At 42.5% G+C, this 23,555-nt stretch overlaps 2 protein-coding genes across 2 annotated transcripts in view; both read left to right on the top strand.

The window, feature by feature from the left end:
* The first annotated feature begins 28 nt into the window (after nucleotides 1–28).
* LOC106821207 (integrator complex subunit 4-like) lies at nucleotides 29–12,832 on the top strand. The gene is made up of 20 exons (XM_014825914.1): nucleotides 29–587; nucleotides 2,458–2,642; nucleotides 2,935–3,077; nucleotides 3,390–3,496; nucleotides 3,743–3,910; nucleotides 4,726–4,865; nucleotides 5,545–5,665; nucleotides 5,894–5,965; nucleotides 6,219–6,393; nucleotides 6,912–7,117; nucleotides 7,855–7,997; nucleotides 8,445–8,560; nucleotides 8,946–9,079; nucleotides 9,344–9,492; nucleotides 9,877–9,970; nucleotides 10,235–10,318; nucleotides 10,747–10,937; nucleotides 11,262–11,559; nucleotides 11,960–12,080; nucleotides 12,366–12,832. The coding sequence occupies exons 1-20, from the start codon at nucleotides 534–536 to the stop codon at nucleotides 12,509–12,511; spliced, it is 2,847 nt and encodes a 948-aa protein (XP_014681400.1). The 5' UTR covers nucleotides 29–533; the 3' UTR covers nucleotides 12,512–12,832.
* Nucleotides 12,833–15,264: 2,432 nt separating this feature from the next.
* The window catches only part of LOC106821189 (misshapen-like kinase 1), a gene marked incomplete in the record, with an annotated part of 44,762 nt that continues 36,471 nt past the window's right edge, over nucleotides 15,265–23,555 (top strand). The window contains 3 exon segments of the mRNA XM_014825884.1: nucleotides 15,265–15,611; nucleotides 17,792–17,857; nucleotides 18,144–18,200. Coding sequence (XP_014681370.1) covers nucleotides 15,549–15,611; nucleotides 17,792–17,857; nucleotides 18,144–18,200 — 186 coding nt within the window.

The following is a 23,555-nucleotide window of genomic DNA, read 5'->3' on the forward strand; positions in this document are numbered from 1 at the left end:
GCTACATAATTTGCTTGTCTAATAAGAAGTTCGATTTATTCCTAAGACTGTCACACTGAGTATGTGTGTTATCAAAATTACTTGAGCACCACATGATACGTCAACACTATCTGGTTGCCTATCTAACATTTAGGGTAGTACATGTGTTTAGAACAATGTTAGGTCAAAATTTAGAAGAGCAATATTGCGGTCGTGTTGGCACATTATCTGTGGACGTTTTCAAGCCATCTGTCTAAATTTAATGCCTCGAATGACACTACAGTAACGTAGTTGTCTTCTTGAAAACAAGTATATGAGGATAGTTTATACTTGAGCCATAGAGTGTAAAACAAAAGGCGTTTAGCTTTTCACTTCTTATTCTGCTGGGCTCATGTTTTCGCGCAATACAGCAAAAACTCGAAATAACACTACTTAGATTTTACATTTCTATGGACAGATATAGCATCCCAGCGACACCTTTTGGATTGAAAATATTCTATTAAACGTATTTATGGCGCCGCTGGGCGGCGCTACATGGTTATTTTTAATTCAGCATGGCCGCGCTCTTGAAGAAAAGAGCTCTAGCCGAATACAGTCAAGTTATTCAGGTTTTGCATACATAGAAATTAATATAGATTAATCAAAGTTGGTTGGGCCCTTTTCAGATCTCCCTTGCCAACTCCCTTATCTTATTACAGTGTATTATGCCTCGAGTCAGCCAAAAAAAGCAGAATGATATCAAGGCTACTTTATTCTTACTTCTAGTTCTACAGTCCTATTTCTAATTCTATCTACTCTACTCAAATACATCAAAAATAAACAAAACCAAATATCGCACTGGAAATTAAATAAGCGAATTTGCAGCCATAGTTACAAATACTTGTATTATAATTATTTACAAACTAGTCCTGCAAAAATGTAATGTTAGTTCCAGCACTGCACTGCAGTATAGACTAGGCATAATTCCACATAAGTCATAACATTATCCATTCATGCAGTTACTGAGTTAGTAAATACTAAATACGCAGTGGCTCGTGCTCTGGACCGGTAACCGGAGTGGGAGTTCTTTTGGCTCGAGCTCTAGAAATCCCAAAATGCATTGCAAAGTCATCAAGTGAGCATTTCTCAGCAAAACGGCGGAGTATTTTGGTTGGATGGAATATCAAAATGCAACATTTGTTCAATATTATCATACAGATTCACGGACCATTAATGCTGATAAGAAAAGTGTACTGAAACGAGTGGAAAATGCTAACGAAAATTTGAAGCATAACACCAGAAGTAGATAATAGGGAAGGAGTATGACTTCAATAAACAAGGGAAATTCGTCATTTACTAGCCTTAGAATACCTACGATTTACTACGCGTAACTCAACCAACGAGCTCAAATCGTACACAGTACATTCGCCTAGCATCGTGCGAAATCGTTTCCTCTTATACACCCGCAATCCGGAGATCAGTGAAAAAAATACACGGGGGCTCGGGGCGATTTAGCCCCCGAAATGCCAAAAAGAGCCCCCGTATAAATTTGCATAGAGTTAATGCAAACCAAATTTTAGAGTGCTATTTTTATGCACGCGAGCTTGAAAAGTAGCCCCCGAAAAATAAATTATATTTTTTTCCCTGCCGGAGATACAGACTAAAACGTATGACACGATTCTCCATTCTGTTGCCAGCAAACCGAATCCATAACCCGCCGAACTTGAAACAATAAGCAGCTACTAATATCTTGCGCACTTTTGTGCCCTCGGCGATGCGGTGTGGCTCGCTGGGAGATTGGACATCGACGCAACACTCGGCGAGCTAATCTTTGACCTATTTACAGCTGGTATGCCCCCACGCACGCACGCCCACCGCAATCATCAGCAGCTCCAGCTCCAATCTCTCAGTGAGCCACACCGCATCGCCGAGGGCGCAAGAGTCGTTAGTAGCTGCCTATTATTTCAATTTAGGCGGGTTATGGATTCGGTTTGCTGGCAACAGAATGGAGAATCGTGTCGTACATTTTAGTCTGTATCTCTGGATTGCGGGTGTATACGAGGAAACAATTTCGCACGATGCTAGGCGAATGTACTGTGTACGATTTGAGCTCAAGTTGGTTGAGTTACGCGTAGTAAATCGTAGGTATTCTAAGGCTAGTAAATGACAAATTTCCCTTGATTATTGAAGTCACACTCCTTCCCTATTATCTACTTCTGATTACACTGATCTATGCTTGTGTTGTTGGAGGAAAGCGCTTCATTGCAAGACTGCCAAGAGGCACAGGCAAGAGACCAGATTGCATACAAGGTTCATGTGCAGCCATTTTCTGCGTTGCGCTAAGAAATGCTCACTTGATTACTTTGCAATGCATTCTGGGATTGCCAGAGCACGAGCCAAATGAACTCCCGCTTCGGTTACCGGAGCACGAGCCACTGCGTAGTAAATAATGTGTTTTTGTTGTCTTCATTTAGGATTCTGTTCTTATTTCATTGTTAGGAAGAGCCTAGTACGTCAACTACTCCTCCACAGAAGAAGTTACGCTTAAGAAAGCTTCCTAAGCCTTCTCCAGTAGAACTCGATCTGCAAAATGCTACGAGTTCTGATCACACATTGGAGCTGCTTTTAGCTTTTAGAAAACAGTTACCTTTGGGCAATGCTGAAAACACTGAAACCTTGGTCAGGTACTATATTTATGCCAGATACTCAGTCGCAGAATATTAAGATGGGGTTCTGTATAACAAAGGTACCAGGACTTCCAAAAACATAGTATGTAATAAATAAAATAAACCATCGGTTTCTTAGTCGGTTACGTCTTACCTTAACAAGCATTGTTTAGTTAATGCATGACGCTACTACTCTACATTAGGACCATCTGCTGTGTGCGTTGATACTCGGCTAACGTCTCACGGGGCTGTGATCGGTCGTATCGGTACACGCCACTGTCTCACGCTCACTATCTCTTGCGCTCGTTAGGAAGCTGCTCGTGCAGTTCTACAAGGAGAAGGAGTCACACGTGCGTGTCCAGCTCGTGGCCGTGCTTGGCGACCTCGTACGAACGCCCGGCTTCGACTGCTGCTGGGTCGTAGAGGACATCAGCGGCTGTCTCAAGCAAGAGTGTAAGCACCTCTCGCTAATCTCGCAGCCTGTCTCGCAAACTTGCCTAGGGGTTTCTCCCCTGTTGTCTCGGATCGGCCGCTTATGGGTGGTTTGCAAGACGGAACGCAGATTTGTCTCGGAAACGTGTCGTTTTTGGTTACAGTAGTGCAGTGCATGTTGTGCTTTTTACTGTTGTGTTTTGTAAAAAAGCTTGCACATTTGTTACCATGTGATACATTGGTAATCATTAGTGATATTTCCACCCACATTTGTATAGGATATTTTATTTATGGATGTCTGTGTGAGATGTGGCCTTATTTTTTTCATTTTAGCCTCTCACAAGGTCATAGGGCAGATCCTGCATGCATTGTTGATCATAGGAAACATGTCACCAACTGATGTAAAATTACATCAACAGTTGGTGAAACTGGCAGAGAATGTAAGTGTAATTACACGGTCACAAATTGTTTCAAAGATGTATCTGTATTTCGTAATTAATTCTTCGTAATCGAAGATGTGTTATTGATGCTTTTTGTCCAAATTATGACATGCATTTTTAACAATGCCTATAACAGCCCAGATTGTAATGAGTATGTGTGTGAATGCATATATTATATCCGTGTTGTTGTGACGGATGTACTGACTGCATTAAATTATTGCAAATTTGTTTTTTTCATTTCTGCAGTATCTCAGTGATAAAGATCATCTTGTGCGAAGCAAATGTATAGAGTTAATCGGCGATCTAACGCCCATCATCGGCCGACCAAACCAGATTTCCGCCGTGCAGAAGCTTCTCGGTGACCTCTCCCAAGATCAAGATCCCAGAGTTAGAACGAGTGCTTTCTTGGCACTGGTGAGCATGCTGCTTCTTTTAGCTGATCAATTACTTGTGCTTGACATGCGCACGTGGGTGTTTGCATGCCAAGAGTTGTTCCTTTGTATTTATTTCCATTTTACTTAATTGTATTTTTTATCTCATCTAAATTCTTATAAACAGTATACCAATCTGATTCGTGTGACATCATATGATGAGATGTTACCGCTCAAGTAGGTAATATAGAAGTTGAATTCCAGAAATCATCGTGCAATTATCATGTGTATGAACGATGGATGCTGCATGTGTCACACAGGGGTAGAAAATTAACTTTTGAACACGGGAGTCTAACAGGGTTTTCCCTACCCTCAAAAAGAGGGAGTCCGCAGCAAAATGAGGGAGTCCGCAGTCTGAAGTTCAAAATTAAAAATATTAACAATAACGCATGTGCTTATTTTTAAGATTCATGCGGTTGCACGTCTGGCAAATTATTTTTTGACTTACTGAAAAGAAACGGTAATTCCGCGGGGCCATGCTCTGGAACGAACTAGTTAGAACGGCAGAATTTTCAGGGAGTCACACGGACTCCTGCATATGTCAAATCAGGGAGTCCGACAGTAAATCAGGGAGTATTTGACGTTAATTTTGCACCCTGGTCACATGTTCGATTCTACGATCTAATTCTGCTCTCTAGGTTACATTTACATGCAAATTCAGAGTGTTGACAGAGGAAATATTGCAGAGTCGTAAATGTTAACTTTGTATTTGCTTGACACGGCTGACTTTGCATCTGAGAGTTAACAGGGGAAACAGTGCAGAGTCGTAAATGTTAACTTTGTATTTGCTTGACACAGCTGACTTTGCATCAGCGAGGAATCCAGCTGGACTTGGAAGTATATGACCAGGTGTGCCAGGCGCTATCTGACGATTACGAAGGAGTCAGACTGGCCGCCGTGAAACTGATCTGGGTGATAAGCCATGTCTACCCCGAAAAGTAATTCTTACTTGTCGACCATTGCGATGTATTGTTAAGAAAGAGTTTCAAAACATTTTTAGTGATTTAATAGATATTTCATCACTGACATTCTATGTTTCATCAAAATATTTTCAATCTTGATGAATCATATCTTAATTCTAGAGTTCAGGTGACTTTACTTCACCGTGTATGAATAGTGTTACTTGTGTGTTGTGCCTACAAAAATCCAATTGGTTCTTTCAAAGTCAAGTAAATTTGCCTATAACTATGAACGTTTTTCAGCAATGTCCCAATCAAGATTAAGACATAATTGAAATCTAACCTGTGTCGCCTGAGCCACAATTAAAAAAATCTTTGTTTGCCCTCACCCGACCCAGGCTGAAAAGTTTGGGTAGGTAGGTAGGCTTTTTTTAAGGGGTCTTTTTACAAATTCAGCATGGTGTCTACATGCTTGGGTGTGCTTGTGTGGAGATACCTTTTATGTTAAATGCTTGTTTTGCGTGGTACATATAATGTATTGCCTACAGATTTATATAATGTACAGTGATACAATTTGTTTAAAAAAAGATCAATAAAAAATTTTGAATCGGCCCCTTTTTGGCGGGTCAGTCGGGTGAGGGCAAACAAACAATATTTTTATTATGGCCTTGCAGTGTGAGGAATGTGACAAATGCACTACTATGTGTGATTTTTTCAGGTTTGTGTTGGCGGCAGACAAGCGACAGCAGATTCGTCTGGTAGATGATGGTTTTGCCAAGATATGCTACTGTCTCAATGACATAGCAATGAAAGTGAGGGCAGAGGCAGCTGGACTCCTTGTATGTATCTATATTTATTTTTCTTTTCAAATCTTTTTGTCAGGTTTAATGAGAAAGTTTGATAAAACCTCATGGTCATTTGTTAAAAATATATTTATATAGTAAACTCGTAATGGTAATTGCAAATGCAAATTGTAGTAGTTGATCATTGATATAGCTCATCAGAGATTTCCTCATAATAATTTTTGATAAATGAAATTACATTTTGTAATATTACGTGCGTTGTAGGGTTCACTCCATCAAGTGAGTTCGACATTTCTGGAACAAACTCTAGACAAGAAATTAATGTCAAACATGAGGGTAGGTAATTTTTATTCATTAACTAAATCGTTTTTATTTCTATTGTATGCCCAAGAATGTGAAGAAATTGCTACATGAGATTAAATTTTTTTTAACAAATGATCAAGGATATCAGTAGGCACTGATAAATAAACTCAAATATAAAAATCCAAGAGTAACGTATAAACCTACTTCTTTAATTGATGAATTGAGAGCAAGTGTTGTAATCGGCTGCAGGCCAACATAAAATTTTACACTTTTCGTGATTCAACAGAGGAAGGCTGCTGCCCACGAAAGGCAGAAGGAGCAGTTTGAGAGTGGCGAGTGGGCGTCTGGGAACAAGTGGGCGTCCGATGCACCGAAGGAACTAATAAATGCCGAGAGCATGAGTATTATCACAACTGGGGCGTGTGGAGCATTCGTGCATGGACTCGAAGATGAATTTCTCGGTAGGCACTCTGTACTGGATTGAACATGGCGCGGATGTAATACGTATCATAGCATACTATCTACTACATGTTTTCTCCTGTCTATGTTGTCTTGCCTTCTCTTTCTTCATCTTCATCTGTCTCTCTCCCATGTTTATTTCACGCACCCCCTCTCTCTCTTCCTTCCTTCCTCCCCTCACGCCATGCCTATTTTTCCACACCCCTTCCTCACTTTTGCAATCCCTCCCTCCCTCTGTCCCTCCCTCCCTCTGTCCCTCCCTCCCTCCAAGCAACCCTCTCTCTCTCTCTCTCCCTCCCTACCTCCCTCTGTCCCTCCATTACACCCTCCCCCCTCTCTCTCTCTCTCTTGATTACTCCTTATCTTTAGCTCTGTTGTTATGTGCTATTTCTGTACATTACCATCATCAATTGTTACCGCTTATAATTCCTAAATATTTTCTCATGCTGTACAATATCATCCTCATCGTTACCGCTTCTAATTCCTAAACATTGTCCCCCGCCGCGCACACGCATTGTAGAGGTGCGATCGGCTGCCGTCGACTCCATGTGCGAGCTGGCCTACCAGAACGCCGACTTTGCGTCGAACAGCCTCGACTTTCTCGTCGACATGCTCAACGACGAGGTGGAGTCGGTGCGGCTGAACGCGATCAACAGCCTGTGGAAGATCAGCGCGCACGTCGTGTTACGCGAGGACCAGCTGGAGACGGTGCTCGCCGTGCTGGAGGTGAGAGACGAAGAAGTCGTGCTGAGAAGGGGTGATGGGGGGAGAGAGGGGGAGTGGGAGAGAGAGAATAAGAGAGCTGGTGAGCGAGAGAGAGAGATGAGGGGAGAGGGGAGGAGGAAGCCAGGACCAGCTGGAGACGGTGCTCGCCGTGCTAGAGGTGAGACGAAGAAGCCATGCGGAGAAGGGGTGATGGGGGGAGAGAGGGGGAGTGGGAGAGAGAGAATAAGAGAGCTAGTGAGCGAGAGAGAGATGAGGGAAGAGGGGAGGAGGAAGCCAGTACCAGCTGGAGATGGTGCTCGCCGTGCTAGAGGTGAGAGACGAAGAAGCCACACGGCTTCCCGCGCGGAGACAGGATGCTGGGGGGGGAGAGGGAGAGAGAGAGAGAATAAGAGAGCGCACAAGAGAGAGAGAGAAGGAGGAAAAGGGAGAAGGAAGAGAGTGAAAGAGAGTCAATGTGAGACAATTCCTGCGGAGACGGTAAGTAGTAAGAAACCACATTGACGTGATGATGCTGTAGCTACAACGTGTTCCACATCTCCCTCCTCCATAGCAAAAACGCTCGACGGAAGCCAGAAGAGAGAGAGTGCAAGAGAGAGAGGGGGAGCGAGAGAGAGGGGAGAGAGAGAGAGTGAGAGAGAGCAAGAGAGACAGTGACAGAGAGAGAGAGAGAGAGAGAGAGAAAGAAACAGAGAGAGAGAGGGAACGACCTCTCATGGAGGTGATTTGCTTATTGATAGGATTTTGCCTTCGATATACGAGAGGGTCTTCGCGGGCTGCTGAGTGCATCGCATTTGGGAACGTCAGCATGTGTGAAGATGTGCATCCATCATCTACTTGCCAATCTGACCAGATACCCACAGGACCGCGTCTCCATATGGAAGTATGTCCTTTTTAAGGAAACCTGTGTTGGTTGCAGTAGGTCGACTATAGATGGCTTTGCACACATGTGCCATTGCCATTGTGTATGGAAAAACAGTGGGAAGATATTTGTTTCGAACATTTAATTATCAATTTATTGATAATAATATAAACATCTATAGATAATTACCAGACTTATTACTTACCCATTGCTGCCTGCCTTGAGTTAATTTGTTCTGTATTAATTGCAAACGTTCTTGATGTTCTCTTGTAGCAGGTGCATACAATAGATAGGAAACAAAAATTAGCCTCTCATCTACACATCGCTCTACCTTTTACCTATATCTATAACTGCACATTGTAAAAGATGCAGAAATGCCGAATTTGTTTCGCTTGCTGAAATGCTGTTGCCATCATTAGCATTATTGGCCGTGATAGATTTGTGACTTTGTTCTGCTCTCTTGTGCAGGTGCATGCAGCAAATAGGGAAGAAGCATTCTAGTCTAGTGCTGCCATTGGTTCCAGAGCTGCTTGCTAGCCATCCGTACTTTGACTCAACGGAGCCGGACATGGATGATCCTGCCTGTATCCATTTTTCAGAAGTTGTTAGAAGTTGCTAAGCGTAGAATTGAATAATGAGATTTTAAGGAGTTTATTTTAACCAAGTGTTACCGAGTAGGCCATGTTTAGCAGATGGATAAGGATCTAGTAGTTGAGAATGTATTTCTGAAAGTTGCTTAAAGTATGAGGTCATTACTCATCATTGATATACAACATTAGCAGTCATATAGTTTTGTTCACAACATTACCGTAGTATATGTTACCGCCAGGCTGCAACTTTGGAGCTTTTGCGTGTTATTTCTCTTCAATATGTATGTCTTCTTGGGATATTTATTTATTTTTTTATGATATAGATTTTTATTTATTTATTTAGTTTTTATTGCCATCGTCCTTGACTTGTATATCTCAGACATAAGCACGCTGATTCTTGTGTTCAACGCTGCAGCTGGATGCGCCACGATGATTCCCATGTTCCATGATTTTACTGTCAGCCATTACTCGTATCTACGTGATAGCTTTCCTGACTTGATTCCAGAAATATCAGTAAGCACATGCTGGTCTCATTACATTGTTAGTTATCTTTGGTAATACTCCACTAAAATGTTGAACCCACTCAGCAATTGTAGAAAACGGTGTAATTTAGAGCAATTAAGGCTATTGGAGACGTTTGTAGGTGTTATTTTTGTAATTATTTTTAATTAATTCTACAATATGGAACATGTTGTACCATAAGTCATAGGGTGTAGAATTTTGAAGGTCATGACTTATTGAATTCATACTATAAACATCTGTGTTTTGACTTTGCAGGAAATATCTCTTCGCACATCTCTGCCAACAGAGGAAACAAACAAAGCTGTTGACCCAGCTATGTTCTTGCAGCAGACCATTTCTAGACTGTCTACGTGCAATGACATGGATAATTCCCCAAGGCAGTCTTTACTGGAACTCACTATTCGGTACAGAATTATTGACACTATCTGCCATCTATCTACTACATCCTGTTTCTAACGGCCCTCTATCCTGGCTAGCATTGTTCCTTGAGCTATGCAAATGAAATACTGCGCACAAATAATAGTCTGTTATATCGACACTTACTTATAAACTGGTCACTTAGACACTGCCTGATATAGTACCAACACTATAGGTGTAATAGCAAATTAGATTTGTAATTGATTATCTGATTCTCTCTACCTGGATGACTGGAAACATTCTAAAACTGTTGGGATGCAACTAACTCTTAAAGGCAATCATTGCAAGTAACTACTATCAAGAAAAATCAAATGCAAAATAGCCGTTAGGTCCAGGTAGACAATTTTGGAAATCTGCTTTTATTTTCATAGAGACCTGCAACGAATAAAAGTCGTTGACAAGAAGTTGTCTGCAAAATCAGAATGTTTGTCCATGTACCTCGAGTGTCAGTTGCTACTACAAAAGGTAAGAGGAACATGTGGAAGGTACTTTCAAATTATTGATATTTATCAATGTCTCATTCAGCAAGAGGTTGTCAGACCTATAATAGTAACAGTAACATAACTGCTACTGTTGCAACTATAGTCTCTGTAACTATCAGGATTATTTTTTGCGGAAACGTTAACAGAATGTAAACATTATTTTGACTTTTCTTATCTTGTTATATCTTATTTATTCGATTTTCTTTATCTTGTTGATGAATAATTTTGTGATGTCTTGTTTTTAAAGGCACTATTTAATCGGCAAGGAGGGTCGTCGGGAACAGGGTTTAGTTTACAGCAAAATGCAACTGCATCAGTTCTGGCAGAGAAGGTATAAACATTGATTCTTCATGAACTTGTTCTAGTAAATATTTTCATCTGTAATAGATTACAGGTGGATATTAGAACGAATCAGGTGTTAGTAGTTCTGACGCGCAAAAACCGTGAATGTTTGACATAGCACGCAATGAAAAATTTCCTTAGTTGTTCCGTTTGTAATTTCACAAAGTTTTGCAATTCCATACACTGCCGGCGTCTAGTTCTAGTTGAAGCTGAACTAGATGAAGTTTTTTTTTCTTGTGTATATTTTTTCTTCATGTTGTATAGCACTGTTTTGTACTGTATCATTTTAACTGCTCAACACTATTGCATTTATCAGATTTTTTCTCCATGAAAAAGACTGTCTTCAGTACATGTACTTGTATTTTAATTTAAAGATTTAATAATAATAATAATAATAGTTCCGCTCGCTCGCTGCAGGTGATGAAACTCACGCACCGCATAGAGACGCTCTTCATGGGGCTGACGATGGCAGAGGTGTGCACGGTGAAGTGCATGCGCGTGTGGGCACACACAGTGCTGATGCTCGTCGACGTGCAGGGAACGCAGAAACACGGCACCAAGGTCATCCTCTGCGAAGAATATCTCGACCGCCTGCGAAACCTTCAGAGGTAATTCTCAGCGGAATTCGATGGCCGACGTCGCGAAATTGCGTTAGGTGTAGAATTCTGTGTTGAAATTAGCTTCGAGCCTCAGCAAGTAGAAAGCATCGCTAGAGAATTAATTGTAAACATACCAGATACTCACAGCTATACACTATATATTTATATATAAATGGTATTATACTTTCTTCCGGCTCAATTAATATAGCAATGGAAAACACATTGTGCCATTTGCAATTGAATAAATATCCGCGGGGCATGTAGTGAGTATTAATGAGCGATTGGTAGTAAAGAATATTTTTGAATCAGCGTGGATTGTCGTTTCGTTGCTAGGATCCTCGGAGAGGTGGACGTATCCCCGGACGGATTCATCCGAGCCGTGTTTGCCGAGCTGCCGAAGCTCGACGTCGCCAACCCGGCCATCATCACCAGCCTCGTGCAGCCGGAGCTCGTCCTGCACCGACCCGTCATGCTCGAGCTCGCGAACCACATCCGCCAGGCGGCTGCGACCATCGTCGAGCCGGCCGGGATGTCCGACAACGCGCTTAAGTTCACCGCCGGTCTCACGCTGGCCGTGCATCTGGACGTCGTGCTCGAAAACGTGGAGAAAATGGACGCCGTCAGATTGAAGGTGACATTTTGTTGTTCTCGAAAACATGGAGAAGATGGACGCCGTGTGATTGAAGGTGACGTTTGCGCCATTAGCAGCAGCGCACGCTCGATCACACGACTTGGAATCCTGCCGGGCACATTAACTGTGATCAGATCCGATCCGATTTCAATAGGAGCATGTGCTGTTAACGCATGTATACCTAATGTACTTGATATTCGTCTTTTCCATTTGTGAAAAATTATTCGACACGTGTCTATCAGGTGGGTGGCACAGAATGCCAGGTTTAAAAGCCCCGAGTTATGAAACGGTACTTTTAAATCCACTGTCAAGCCACATTTTTAATGCTTCCCAGCTTGTCTAGCACGTGAGAATTCTGATAAACCATGGTGTTTCTAAAGGTCATGCATCTGTTTCGCAGGTTACTTATCCGGACACAAGAACAGATCTGCTTATTCCAAAGGTGTCTGACTTTAGAAAACTTAGTCTACTGCGACATCGACTTGTGACAAATGTCTGTCTTTCTCACGGAGTGTGGAGTGGTATGTTAAGCAGGAATATTCACCTCACTTACATCTTGTAATATCTAATGTTGTAGGTGTTTTCATGTTACTAGCTATATACCTTTTCACCACATTAGAAAATCTGCCCTATTCTTCACTTTTTCAGTTTCGTAAATGTTAGGAATTGTATCCAAATTCACTAAAACAAATCAGCAAGAATATTTGTTTCAAATTCTCAGTTGGTGAAGTTGTGAAAATGTTTTTGTATATTTTTTTATCTTGACTTATCACTTATTTTTTCTTCTTGTTTTTCTTTTTCGACAGAGGCATGCCACGTGGAGATATCAATTGCCATGTGCCCTCATGATTCAGAAGGCAACAAACGAAAGGGCACACAACAAATGGAATTCATTGAACTTTGCCCACCTGTGAAAGTGTACGTTTCCCCAGCAGCTGCTAAGAAATCATAGCAAAATATCAAACCTCACGTGGAATCTATTGTTAATACCTGATGTGTTCACAGTATCTCATTGAACGTAGACGGTATTTCAAGTAAAATGTTGAGCACAGCAAATGTTTATAATATCCACACTATTTGACATGTGGGGGAGAATATTTATGCAGTCAATGCCATACGTTCTCTACGTGTGTAGTTGTTGCAAGACAACCAGAATATCATCCGATAGGCTTGTATGCACTGGAGTTTGGCTAATTAGGGCAATCTATAAAATAATATATATAACAGGGTTAATTTTTACTCAACCGTGAAGATTGGAAACCTACCGCTTACGTTTCACCTCCTGCCAGGAGGCTTTCTCAAAGCTAACTGATGATAATCAGTTTTGACCACCAGATGGTGTGGTGGTCAATAGCTTAGTCCACACGTGACTAAGCCTGTATCCCCCCTCGTCCCGGTTGATGTTTGAGGTCTTGCGGATCCAGATGGCCTCTTTAATGCAACGCCTGATTTTGATTGGCTCGCGATCGATGATCTTAGAATTCTCCCAATTGATGGTATGATTGTCTTTCGCTACGTGGTCAGTGATTGCGGATTTGGTGATTTCGGTAGCTGACTGTTTTCGTTGGGCCTTTGTGAACGATTTGGGTGCTGATCATCGCCTTCGGTTTCTCCGTGGAGGTTTTCTTTTGGGATGTTGTTTTTCCCCGTGATGTGTTTATTTCCTTGGACACTTTTTCGAGTGTCTAATTGGGGTAGCTGCATTTTCCTAGTGCGTTCTTGATGTCACGTGGCGTGCTTCAGCTTCCCGGTCCTCACTCTCCGTTATGATCTTGTCCTTACGATCAAGTAGCGTCCGTACCACTGACAGTTTGTGGTTGACTGTGTGGTGTGAGGTGAAGTTTAAGTGCTGGTCTGTGTGGGACTTTTTCCTATACACCGTCAGTTTTAGTGAACCATCTTCTCGTTTATGGATGAGTGTGTCGAGGAACGGAATTTTTTGATCGAGTTCTTCCTCGTACGTGAATTTGATGTTGTTGGTACTGTCGATGCTGTTGAGGTGTTCTGTCCATTGTTGGTCTGTACCAGACTTGATGATTTCCAATGTGTCATCTACATAGCGTAGCCACAATTTAGGTTTGAGATCAGACGGTGCTGTCTCAATGGCTTTCGTTTCAAGCCATTCCATGTAAAGATTGGCAACGATAGGTGAGACCGGGCTACCCATGGCTGCTCCGAACTTCTGGTTGTATATTTGGTCTCTGAATTTGAAGTATGTGGTCGTAAGGACGAACATGAGCAATTCGATGATATCGTCTGTGGTGAGGTTGGTTCGCTTCTTCAATGTTTTGTCTGCCTCCAGTCTCGACTTGATTATGTTAATTGATTCTGGGATTGGAGTGTTGGTAAAGAGTGAGACAACGTCATGGGAGACTAATATCTCGTCTGGTTTCATACGTATAGTTTTGAGTTCCTCTGCTAGTTCTGTTGAGTTCTTGATGTGATGTTCGGTGGTGCTTACCAAAGGGGCCAGTAGATCGGCTAAGCTTTTTGACAAATTGTATGCTATGGAGCCTGTGTAATCGACTATAGGTCTATACGGGTTGCCTTCTTTATGTATATTTTAGGTCTGCAGTAGATTCTTGGTACATTTTCGACCGTAGGATACAGGAAATTGTACTGGGCTTCAGTAATTTGGTCTTCTCTTTTCAGACGTTGGAGAATCGCCAATAGTTTGCTTTTATATTTCGTTGTAGGGTCTTTCTTTAATTTCCCATAGGTCTTTACATCGCTCAACATAGTATTGACTTGTTTTTCATAGTCGTCCTTTGAGTATCAGTTAGCTTTGAGAAAGCCTCCCGGCAGGAGGCGAAACGTAAGCGGTACGTTTCCAATCTTCACGGTTGAGTAAAAATTAACCCTGTTATATATATTAGTCTACCAACCGAATAAACTTATTTAATGAGCTATAAAATAATGATTGCACAGAGGCTCATGATTTGTATGAACTTATTTATATAATACCATGAATTGAGTGATAACTATTTTACTCTGCTGAAAAGAGTTTCCCAACTAGTTATTTCAATTAATGGAATATGAGTGGGCAACATGTTAGTATGAACTTATTTTTTTAATAAAAAGTATTGAATCTATATGCTTCATTGTACTATTCATTGGTATTTATTTGTACTACTAATATAAAATAAATTCAATGAAATTTTTACTTGACCTTTAATTCATATTTCGACATTATACTTATAGTCAAAAGTAAAGTAGCTAGTAATTTCATCAGTCTACATAAATCATAAGACGACGAACAAAAAAGTCATGGGGCACTCCAGTATAAAAAGTGTGATAACCTTCCATAGCACAATAATATTAAGAAAGGATAATAGTCATATCAAGAAGGGAGAATGAGTATTATAAAATTATAATTGTCTGTTGATTATATTAGAGTGTCTAGTAATACCATGTTTGGTGATTATAGCTAAAACATGCATGATTAGAGCATATAATTCAATTTTATAACGCGCTTTTATGTATGAGCGCTTAGTAGCATTATTTAAATGCTCGGGTCTAATGTCTTTCGTTTCTATTAATTTAATTACTAATCTATCTGATGTCATGGGGTCAGCCCACTGATCTCTATTATACTAGTATAATAGAGATCAGTGGGTCAGCCACCAGAACAGATAGCGTGGTCACGGTTATGATTTCTGCTTAGAGATGGCAGCACAGCCCGGTGACTCCCGGAGACCCACAATGCAATGCAGTAGAAGACAAGAAATGTAGAAAGAGAATGTGAGGCATTGAAAGGAAGTTAAATAATGATCCTTTATTGCATGAGTCTCTACCGTATCGGATGAGTAATGTACACCGAGAGGACACTTCGCAGTTACAACGGAACTGGAGTTTCGTGAAGTGGATCTAGAAGTGAAGTCAAGCTGCAAATCTTCCTAGTCATTGCCGTGTGCCTGTGTTTTTATATCGTGTTGATTCTTGCTAAAACTAAAGTTGGACTTCACGCCAAACTATTCAGAAACTTCACAATGGCGTTAGCAAACGCTAATGTCAATTGTTCGTTAGACGACATCGATTTGAACAGTTTACGGGTAATGTATAATCAACTGAAGTGATCATTTTACGTGTCCGAAGTAGTAAACTAAGTCTACAAAACTGGTGTATTGCCAGGCGACTGCTCAATCCTAGTACAGTCAGTAGTTGGCGACTCGGGTGCACACGTGACACTGTACAGACTAGTGCACAGGCACTTGGAACGTCTCAATAATAATAAAAAGGTAAATAAACACGAAATGTATTTACTACCAAAGGCTTAATTTTCTCTATCGCTCTATTTCGCCTATATACAATCCTTTCTCCACCTGTAAAATGCCGGTCAATGCTCATCGCAACACACAGTACACGGGCACCGCCCGCCATGTGCTGCATGCCACAAACAACCGAATAAAAGAGCAGTGGAAGCGTGTCGCAGAAATTCGCTCGACGCTTGCTTCATTTCACGTAGCTTCACAGCACGAATCACACATCCAACAGCGTTCGCATTCTTTAGTTTATCATGTGTAGATAAATGTTCACATTGTTCGAATTATAACTCTGGCCAGTTTGTCCTTACTAGCTCCCGCACGAGATATCTTCGTGAAATCCTGCCGGAAATGTTCTCGCCGTGAAATGTAAAGTAAGTGTATGAGGACGTATCATCCGAAATCCCTAACGGCGCTGTCACCTTTCGATCTCGAGATCACTCTGTAGTGCGTGTGTGTGTAACGTCATGTCGCGCAGGCGCATTATGCTCTGGCTGGGCGGCCTCGAAACGGAGGCTCGGAGGCAGGCAGGCAGCTCATCCCGGCATGCAATGCGCCGCCATTATTCGTGTATAAACAGACCTCGCACTTTACACTTTCTTTACATTTTCACGGCGAGAACATTTCCTGCAGGATTTCACGAGATATCTCTGGCGGGAGTAGGTAAGGAGAAAGGCCAGAGTTATAATTCGAACAAGTGAACATTTATCTACACATAGATACCAAGATGGAAGCTGTTGGATGTGTATTCGTGCTGTGAAGGTGTGAAATGAAGCGAGCATCGAGCGAATTTTGCGATCACGTGTTCCTACCTGCTCTCTTATTCATGTTGTTTGTGCACGCAGAACAGGGCGGGCGTGCGGTGTTCTTGTGTGTTGCAGATAAGCATTTGACCGGCATTTACAGGTGATTATAGGCGAAATAAAGTAGAGAAGCATTAAGACTTTGGTAGTAAATACATTTCGTGTTTATTTACCTTTTTTTTTTTATTGAGACGTTCCAAGTGCCTGTGGACTAGTGTTGCGTTAGTGTACTACTAGACACCTAATGTTGAAATACTACAGTGCTTAGGACCAGTGCTACTACTAGTACTACCTAGTTTACTGCATGAATATACCGTGGAGGTGGAATTTTTGGCAGCGCTACATACTTGCGCAAACACACGAAGGGACTTATTCAAAGAGATTGATGTTCTGACACATTTTAGATATGTAATTATTCTGTCAGGTCCCAAACATGTATTGTGCATGTATGTTACAGGCAGCCACTCCATCAGGGTTTACGACAAATAATAGACGATCACAGACAAAACATAATTTGTGGAAATGTGCAGATGTATGATATCATTGATATGAATAGAATAGTTTATTCAGATTAGTTTGCATGTCAATGGTGAGGTTGTCGTCTGCCAAATATATTGGTTACAGAACACCGCAAAGTACGAACGCAAATCCATGATGATGAATAATTCGTGATAAAGATGAATGGACGAATCATGATACCAGCGATCGTTAGATGTTGTATAAGAATATTAATAATAGAAAGCTTGTTCTATCAGTATAGGTCATTGATGTGTTTTTATAGAATAATAGGAAATATTGGGTATTGACTAGGTGGCAAATGAAAATGACGGTTATGTGTGAATGTGTGTCATGACAATGTGACTAGCCATAACAGACATGAATGCTATACACTAATCAATTTAAAAAACAAAGGCTGTGCTACCTATGAGGACTGGGTCATGTACTGTCATTACTGTATCTTCTCTATTCACATATATCATATGAGCATGGTGATAATTAAACGGTGACATCACTGTGTGAAAGTGAAAATATGATTATATCGTTACAAGTGTGTGTAGAATGGGTTTTGTGTATGTGCGTGTGTGCATGTGTCTGTACGTGCGTGAGTGTGATTCATGGCATTATGAGGATATTTGTATTGACCCAGTATACCATTTTTTATTCCAGGATCCAGCTGGGATATTTGACCTGATAGAAGTAGTTGGAAATGGAACATATGGCCAAGTTTACAAGGTCTGTTGCATTGTCGTCATTATATCTAAAAAACCACAAGTGCAATCAGATATGTGCACTATTGAATGTGTTTATCAGCTTGTGTAATCAATGGGATTAGCAATATATCTGAGGTACAAAACTTAGGAACAGTATAATATATGTATGTAGAGACGAACCCTCTCTGCTTATATGTATAGGTATTATGCTTTTTTAAATGCTATAATATTGGCGACCCTCCAAGTCATGATTTAAGAAACATAGAGAAATTCGCGGACAGTGACTGATTCGTTAGATTTTTTCACAGGGCCGACATACAAAAACAGGCCAGTTGGCGGCGATCAAAGTAATGAATGTTACTGAGGTAAGAATTGCACACTGTAGTCTTTTACTCACATCTCGTCTGCAATACTAACGTTATATTCATATTTAACTCTTTGTCTAGATATCTTTCTGGTCTGACACTAGTATTGTGTGATGTAATTGCGTAAGGGTTTGGATGAAGCAATATTGGCTTGTGTGTTTTGTATGAACCAGCAGCAGTAGTCTGGGTGTGAAATGCATGGCGAGGGAGGCATCTTAAGATCGCTAGGAACTGCTGGAATGCAAAGAACAAGACTATACAGGAGTGCAAGGCAGTCTAGTTGAATTTATATCTACGTATGTGTTGGAAGCATGTGAACGTGAGTGGCATGTGTGTACATGTGCGAGTGCTGCATGTGCGTGTGTGTCAGGGTTCTTTTTAGGAATGTGAATTTGTGAGGAAACGCAACCATGCAGGTGTTGGTTCAGGGTAGGTTTGTATACGGACGCTATTCCTACAGTGTTAGGGGTGGTGTAGGGGTTGTATTCCTCCAATGTTAGAGGTGGTGTAGTGGTTGTGTTGCTACAGTGTTAGAGGTGGTGTAGGGGTTGTGTTAATACAGTGTTTGGTGGTGTAGTGGTTGTGTTCCTACAGTGTTAGTCAGAGGTGGTGTAGGTGCTGTACATATTCCTACAGTGTTAGAGGTGGTGTAGGGGTTGTATTCCTTCAGTGTTAGAGGTAGTGCAGGGGCTGTATTCTTACAGTGTAAGAGGCAGTGCAGGGGGAGGGGGCTGTATTCATGCAGTGTTAGGGGTGGCGTATGTACTGTATATCTACAGTGTTAGGGGCAGTATATAGAAGTAGTATACTCAATAATCTCAATTCCCAAACATTACAAATAGAGTGTGGCTCAATGTGCATTCTCTCAACACCAGTTTCCACTTTTCAACTCCAAATTTCAAGAACTTACCAAGACGTTGTGCCCTTTTTGCTTTTTTTTTCTTCTGGGAGGAGTGGACCTGCGTCCAAGCAATCATATTCTAGCAGGTGCCGTGCAGTGACAGTGTGACACTAGCAGTCATATTCAGCATGGTTAGCTATGCGGAGGGGGAGCGGCAGTGGTAGTTTGCACCTAGTAGCCTGTGTAGGTAGTAAACGTCATGCCTGTGATGGATGTACTTGTCAATGCGAATTTGCGGCCATATTCCAAAAGCCAGTTTAGCGAGATCAAGAAAGCCGATATTTTACTCCCTTTCTACAAAATCGTGAGCATCACCTTCATGCGTGACGCGTTCATGCTGACGTCAGCTGGACTCCCGCCCACGTGCGTAAATTCATGCGCTTCTCTCAGGGTCTCCAAACGTTAGAAATTCTATTGGTTTTCGCGCGACACACGCCGGACTTTTCCCAACTGTTTACACCGAACGATACCAAGTCATCCGCCCTGTAGAACCAATCAGGTTTTAGTAGGAGCGCTCGGCCATTCGGGCTCAACACGACAAAATCCATAGCTGTCCGCAGAGACTGGGCGGCGAACAAAATTCGTTTGCGTTGCTGGCCAGAGGCTAGCATGCTGTCCATTTGTTACGTTTGTTACTAGTTAAATTCAGGTACGTGCCGAAACGAGGTTGGCCGATGCTCAGTGCGTGTTTAACGCAGTGGATGGCAGAGAAGGTTTCACGTTTATTTCTCTAGACCATTGAGCTTTGGAACTGAGAATCGCAAGTGTCCCGGATCTAGTTACGTACATGCGTCAGAACCCCCTCCCCCCACACACACACTACTTTACGTCCCCCGAGGTTTTCAACGACAATGGAGTCGTTCGCCAAGAGATAGAAAAATCAGGCTAGACGGTGTCGAAGAGAGATATTTATAGATTTATTTACTATTTTAGTGCCCCTGTTGCTTAGTTGTGAACTAGTGAAGTCATGTGAGATACGTAAAGAGCTAATTATCTGCTCGGAACTCGTTCAGCCGCCTTCGACTCCTTGGCCAATACATTTCTCTTCTTCGCTGATGTTTTTTAACTGTGTCGTAGAAATATGGAGATCCTGCATAAGTTTTCCTCCGATCTCCTTTCCCAATTCCAGATGTGGGAGTATCGGTGTAGTCGTGTGTGCGCATGCTCGTGTGACTGCCATAAGCAACGTGTTTTCTCTCTCGTCTTACCCTCTCACGTAGAATTTGTAACAGTCTCGCTATACTTAAAAACAGCGGCATAAGATTTCGGCCACCCAAGTCGAAGGAAATTACAGCCCGTGTTGGCAAGGCATCTTCATTATGTAGTAGCAACTATATTTTAAAATGCGAGGAAAAAATACCTCATGCGGAGTTAGGGTATATGCATATATGCCCATTATACGCGTACAATATTTCTGCTTTGCCAGTTACAACTGCAAAACATCGTGCGAAAGAAATTTGATGAAATTTTTCTTCGTGCTGCTAGATCATTTAGCAGCGGGAGAAGGCTTAAAAACTGGCAATTTGAAGAATTATCTTGCAATTGTGGAATTTGTGTGAACTCGGGGCAATTTCCTACCGGAGTCTCCCCTATAAGCCCAAAAACATCATTATTGACAATGTGGGAGGGGGAAGATGATTGTACTGTTATTATGGGCGAGTGCGGCAAGCTCCCTAGTCGGCTGGGTTCAGTAGTGCAGTGGAGCTAGAAAACCACGCATCAGTATACGAGCTCATGCATGCGTGCGTGATTCTACAGCAGGCTGGTATTTGCTGGGGGTTGGGGTGGTGGTGGGGTGATGCTCGCGTCTAGGCGTTACAGTGATGTTATAGATAAATGAGTGTGTATCGTGTTCTCGTGCAGTAGCCGTCTGCACGTCAGACACACACACACACACACACACACACACACACACACACACACACACACACACACACGCGCGCCTTTCTTCTGGCTGGTGTCGTCATGTATGAAATATTGGCAGGCCGGCAGATGCGATTTGCTTATAAATAGTATCAGGAGTGTATAATATAGATATCTATATTATACACTCCGGATAGTATCATTGCACACGAATAACGTCATATATAGCGTGCTACGTCCAGATGGGATGTTCGGTTATATCTAAAAAAAAAAAATCCATAAGTGTCATTAAGTGAGTAAAGCGTCAGTACGCGTAAAATGCAAACTATGTGTTCTCTGCTGGTGTATATATTTCAAGAGCTAATAAATAATAGAAGTATTTATTAGCTCTTGATACATATCTATATATGCACGTAGTTTTCCGTTGCTTGTATCGTGTACAGACTACATGTACTTGGTAGTAAATACGTAACGGTGGATATTGCAGAAATGGGTTGCGCGCAACTTTTCTGATGTTGGTCATCTATTCTGACATAGGCACTCCCAATTATTATGCGTCAGTCTGTTCGCGAATATAGATAGCATTATAGCATGCTGCTGATGAGTAGCTTAGTCATCGCTCGTCGTATCAGTGCGATTACATCAAGTGTTGTGTCACAGTGTGTGTGTGTGTGTGTGTGTGTGTGCGTGTGCGTGTGTGCGTGTGCGTGTGCGTGTGCGTGTGCGTGTGTGCACGTACGGGCGTACATATGTGCGTACGTGCGGTGCGCGTGCGCGTGTGACTGGGGCTGAGTGTTTAAAGGGCCAGCAGCTGAGACAGCTGTAAGTACATTCCGGCTGTATTCACACAATACCGGGCTGTGTATCCGGCTGCTGATGAGGAGGAGGAGGAGGCAAACTGGTAGCGAGCGTGGAACACTAGTGCAGCAAGCCTTGTTACGGTGCGCGCGTGCATGTACGTGCGGGTGAGCGCGTGTGTGTATGTGTACCCGCGTGTATGCGTGCGTGTGTGCGTGCGTTCGTGCTATTATATCCGGGTGAATGTACGTGCATGTGTGGGTTTGGGTGTTTGCGTGTGTGCGTGTGTGGGTTTGTGTGCGTGCGTGCGTGTGTCTTGAGTTCCAGCCATACGATGAGTCATGGTATACCCCCAGAGGTGACTGCTAAATTGAGCTTGCGTGAGAGGCTTAAGCAAGTGCGCTGGCCACAGCCCTACTGCATAGGCCCGCAGTTGGGCCGTGTGGCCAGCCAGCCCTACTGTAGCTCTGCTAGAGCTGTGTTTTGACAGAACTCATCAGTCTGGCCCCCACATGCCTCCTCGGCCACCTCAGCCACCCCCTTGTATCTAGTTGCTCTTCTCTAGACTCTAGCGGTCCATTGGTTTGTTTCCCGTCGGCGTCTAACTGGGATACTTTCGCCCGGTGCGGTGTAGAGTTAGCCACGTACGAGTGCGTAGTCACACTATGAAGTGAATGATTGCCGGCAGGCTGAATTCTACAGCACTCTCGCATCCACAAACACAGTTCTGCATGGCAAAGGTTAAGTATAGTGGCAGAATCAATGCGCGACACAGTGAGACACACACACAGTAGGCAGTATATCTGTTAAACGGTACGATGCCTGTTATATTATGCGAAATTCTTTGTCGGGTTGAATCGTAAAACGGCTGCAGGCTGACACTGTATCGCGCATTACATTTACAGGCGCAGACAACTAGTACATGCACATGTTGCCACACCAACACAAATACACACGCGTGTATGCGCGCGTGGCATGGCTACAGTACACGCATTGCGTGCGGGTACACGAGTTGAATGTCAGTAGACGTAAAAGACGTGTGAAAAATGACGCGAATTTTCTTTGTGCCCAGATAATTAACTCTGTGGTGAACTGAAATTAGCGGTCAATTAATTTCTCAGTAGCTTGTTTACGTCTTCCCACACCACGCATCACGAAAACAGCTGCAGATCATAAACATACAGAAACTCACACTTCCTGTGTACATCCGTGTGTCTCTCTCTGCGTGCGTGCGTGCGTGCGTGCGTGCGTGTGTGCATAGACTTGTACATTCATCCCCCCCCCCGTGATAGCACATCTGCGACAGGGGGTGCACCACCGACCCGAGTGAGTGGTCTTCTGGAAGAGCGACGTCGTTATTGACCGAGAATCAAAAGCCTTGCATGACCGCTGCATTTATGCGCTTATACACACTAGCCTAGCTTGGAAGTGGAGCAAGGCATTTAGTCCGAACAGAGACGACACTTATGCTACGATTCTCTGTTGGGGAAGCAATTACTTAAATTAGTGTCACGATTGCACCTCCGCCCCCCTCTCTCGTGTAATGCCATTTGCTAAATGAAAACAGCACTAGCATATATTATATATATACGAGCGCGTGTAGTAGCCCCACGGCGCGTGCGGTGTGCGAGGGATAATGTATGGGATCAAGAGCAGATAAAGAAGGAGAGCGTACAACGGTAAAATGCTAAAACCATGCTGCAGTATTAGTCGAATTAATAAACTTTTCCCGTTTTATTTTGACGATCCTTTGCAGTATCATTGATTAGCTGTCTTACCTTGTTCATATAAAA

This window comes from Priapulus caudatus, unplaced genomic scaffold, assembly GCF_000485595.1.
Source record: "Priapulus caudatus unplaced genomic scaffold, Priapulus_caudatus-5.0.1 Scaffold63, whole genome shotgun sequence".
Classification (NCBI taxonomy): Eukaryota; Metazoa; Priapulida; class Priapulimorpha; order Priapulimorphida; family Priapulidae; genus Priapulus; species Priapulus caudatus.